Consider the following 3,908-nt stretch of genomic DNA (forward strand, 5'->3'; position numbering starts at 1 on the left):
TTTCTCCAGTATAATTTCCTCTATGGCATCTTTTAGTGAACTGATCGGTGGTAGTGGGGAGTCCATTACCTCCGCGCCGTTCCCTCCCGCCCCCAGCTTTGCCAGTCTGTCCGCACCTATGTTCCCTACCACATTTTTGTGACCGGGAACCCAGCGCAGACCGACCCCGTCGCCGCGGAGCCAGGACAACGCTTCTTGGCAACTCATCACTACCTTTGATCTCACTGTTTTTGATGCAATACTTCTGAGCGCAGCCTGACTGTCAGAGTAGATTGTGACATCCCTTAATGGTTTGCCACTCACCCAGATTAGCCTGGCTGCCTCCCTTATTGCACAGATTTCTGCCTGTATGGCGTGGCAACCGTTCTTTAGTCTGTATGACTTCTGGATGTTGAGCGCCTCAGAGTAGAGTCCAATGCCTGCACCCGTTTTGGTTATGGAGGCATCGGTGTAGACTGATGTCCTGCCCGGTGTTCCGATTCGAACTTTTCCCTAAGCGAACGAGGGAGTTTTTCCAGTAAGAATTTGAGTAGTAGGTAGTCCCACGCATCCGTTGGGAATCTCAACAAGCTCAATGCCCGCGTATTTTCGATGAAGGTGTCAAAAGGCGCACGCAGGGGTCCGGCCGACTCCGATTTCAACGGCTTGGCATTAAGCATCAAATCCACGTGATAGTCCGTCAAATTCCGCTTGTTCTGGTATCGCGAAACCAAGGAATCATAAGCTATCGAGTAGTTATTGACTGAAAGGGGGAGATTCTTAACAACATTGAGCACTTCTCCCTTCAACGAGGCAATCAGGTATTGGTATTTTTCTATGAAGGAGGTGTTACGGTTCTCGTGAATGGAAACATTGAATAGCGCGATGAACGAGGGCCAAAGCGCCAGGTCTCCCGAGAATTGCGGAAGCTCAATTTTGAGCAGTCGGATAGACGACGTTTGGATCGGAGCCTGAGCGGCCGCGGCGGCCGCTCGGTCGGCGCCCACAAACTTATTATAACGCCCGACCACTCCGAAGCGCATCGTGTCGAATTCCCTGCGAATCGCGTCCTCCGCGGCAAACTCCTCGTCCGAAGCGTTTTGGATCACCTTGAGGTGTGCGGTCTCGACAGGTGAGTCGCATGATTTAACTGCTTCGCGATCCGCCGACGTTTCGCGCGAGAATTACAATTAAGGGGTAACTATATAACTATGACTTATATACAACTATTTACAAGGCGGAACGCCAAACATATATTGTTGCTGCAAACTGTTTGTAACAACAATTTACATTTCTTTGCTGTAAAAGCATTATAAGTATGAATAATAGACAATTGTTACGTCCAGCCCTAGGATTAGAATAAAAAAAACTGGAAAGCAAGAAAAGGCTAACCAGAGGGGTCGGGGTAAGGAAGGACGCAACTAGATACTTACAAACGTTGCCCGCAGGTACATGCTCTGAGACGCGTGGCGCGAGCCGAACGCACTTTCGATGGCTCAGGAAGAGTCAACGTCCGTAAGGACGCTGGGACGCCTTCCGTGAGCGGTGCGATCGTTGGTCCTGTTTTGAGTCAGGGAATTTAATCTCTTTTATTCAGGATCGGACCTCATGCGATTTCGAGAGGGAGACGAGTAGTGGGTGAGGTCTTAAGTTAAATAAATGAGATTGGAATTTATATTAAACATAAAATCATTTATTATAAATTTAGCTTAAGTAAATTGTTGACGTTACAAAAATGAAAACAAGGCAAATTAAATGCGAGATCGGAAACATTTGAGATAAAATTAAGTGTAAAATGTATGTGTGTATTCATCGCGGGTGTTACAAGAGTGCGGGAGTGATCGGGCAGAATTTGTAAGGGAAAACCTATTTATAGAAATAGACGTCCTGCCCGCTATTATTACATCGAGATCGAGACCGAGAATTATATGAATTTAACTAGTTGTAAGAGTGCGTGTGGGGTGTGTACTAAAACATGAAATAAATAATATTTATCCTATAATTAGTCGAGTAATCACCTCGGGATCGACTACTTCCTCGAGGGTGGCAGTGGAACGGTAGAATAAGTTTTTTAAAAGATAAATGGGAATTACATACGGGAATTCGTGGTCAGGGAAAAAAGGAATAAAATGGGATCGGCTCTGAGGATAACCGAGCGGAGTTCGTCAATGTCAAACGCCCCAGGGCCAATAGTAGGAGTCCTCTCAGGAATGTGTCTAGTATAGGGGCGAAAATATGCGGGTATGTTGAGGAGGAAATGTGGATGGAAAGGATTTTCCTCGAGGATCTCAATGCTCGAGGTAGACGACAGGGCCAGAGATGGTGCCCTGGAATGGAAAGTTCCTCCAAATAAACTAGGGAGTATGAGCTTTCTCCTATGGGCGAAGAATTAGAGGAAGGTACGGGGGGAAGGAAGTCAGATAATTCTCCGGGGCGAATCGGAGAATAAAAGGGTTCGACAGGGGGGGAAGAATCGGAGGTGTCAGAGAATATGCGATAATTAAAGAGGGGATTCGAGGAGGCGAATTAGGGGGTGATTGACGCAACGGGGGAGGCGGTTCCTCCGGCAGAGCTGGCAGAGGCGGCGGAGTGGCGAATCGCGGAGGACCTACGTTCTCCCGTTCGCGGCGGAGAAACTTTATCGTTATTCTCTTTAATCTCCTTCGCGCTCGTTGATTTCGACAATTTCTTGTCTGCTTGAGGACCGTGCGGAGATTCCGTCTACGAGGGGAAACTTTCGGATTTACTAGAAATATTTATTTGTACAGTGGTCGACCTTTTTGGACGTTCGAGAGCATAAAGTAAAAGATGGAAAATCGCTACAAGGCAAGGCCACAGCAAACCGGCTCAGTTTGCGACGACGAAGACGCCGGGAGTCAAAGGCCGACAAGTCAGCCAGTGCCTACGCCGATCAACCCAACCCGCAATAGTGATAAATGTTATGATGAACTCCCGGGGGTCCGATGGGTGATGGGCCATCATACAAAGAAGGGGGAGGAAATCAAAAGAGAAAAAAAAGGAATTGTGAGACTTACTACTTGATAAGTTTCGGGATGTAAAATGCCTCCGGGTCAGTGATTACGACGGTGATCCTTGATCGAGGATTCGTCTTGAAAGAGCCTTGGTTCGGATCGGCACGGTGTTGCAATAATATTGACGCGCACAGAGTTTAGTCACAACAATATAAAGGCAACGGCACGGAGCGAGACCAAAAGCAATAGTATTACGAATGCCGTTCTGCGCGGACTCTACTGGTTAGAATTTCGGAATGCGACGGTATCTCGCCGTCGCGGTTTATATATGATTTTTTGGGATGGCTTATCAGAAAATATATCTCAATTGTTTTTAGTGGTAACTTGTTTTTCCGATGATGACTTTCGTTAGTCATTGAAAAACATGTTTTTTCTCACCGATCGAGACGCTAGATTTCGAAATTTCTATTGTCTCGTCCTTATCTGTTATTGTCTAGCGTTTTTGGCGGCGCGGGTTTCACAATCTCTCGCGAGTCGAGATGCTAGATCCCGGAATTCCCATCGTCTCGTCCCGTCTTTATCTGTTATCGTTTAGCGTCAAGTGTTTTTCACGAGTTTTCGTCGGCGACCGGTTATTGACAGGCTGTCGACCGGCGGCCCAGATTTCACAATTAATATATGTATTTGTTTGATTGATGTCGGTAAGAATTGTGATTCATTATCATCAGCATTATAATCTGCCCGCCGATCGACAAATATTATTTTATTCTTGTCGTCCAAAAATAGTTTTGTCGAAAAAAATATCTTACGAAAATGTTTTTATGAAAGAATAATATCGCGAAGTCCACAGGACGTAACACAATATACGATTCATATTCACGCAATGTTTGTAATAACAATACATAAATTGTTTTCAGTAACATGTTTGCATAATTTTGCACACTCACGTTTTGCTAT

General features: G+C 45.9%; 1 protein-coding gene across 1 annotated transcript; it reads right to left on the reverse strand.

Moving 5' to 3' along the window:
* Positions 1 to 434: 434 nt before the first annotated feature.
* Positions 435 to 1,022, reverse strand: LOC143895373 (uncharacterized). The gene has a single exon (XM_077402439.1). It carries the CDS (start codon positions 1,020 to 1,022, stop codon positions 435 to 437), a length of 588 nt encoding a protein of 195 aa, XP_077258565.1.
* Between the last annotated feature and the right edge of the window lie 2,886 nt (positions 1,023 to 3,908).

Source organism: Temnothorax americanus, unplaced genomic scaffold (assembly GCF_048541705.1).
Source record: "Temnothorax americanus isolate GAGA-0224 unplaced genomic scaffold, ASM4854170v1 Scaffold155, whole genome shotgun sequence".
NCBI classification, from domain to species: domain Eukaryota; kingdom Metazoa; phylum Arthropoda; class Insecta; order Hymenoptera; family Formicidae; genus Temnothorax; species Temnothorax americanus.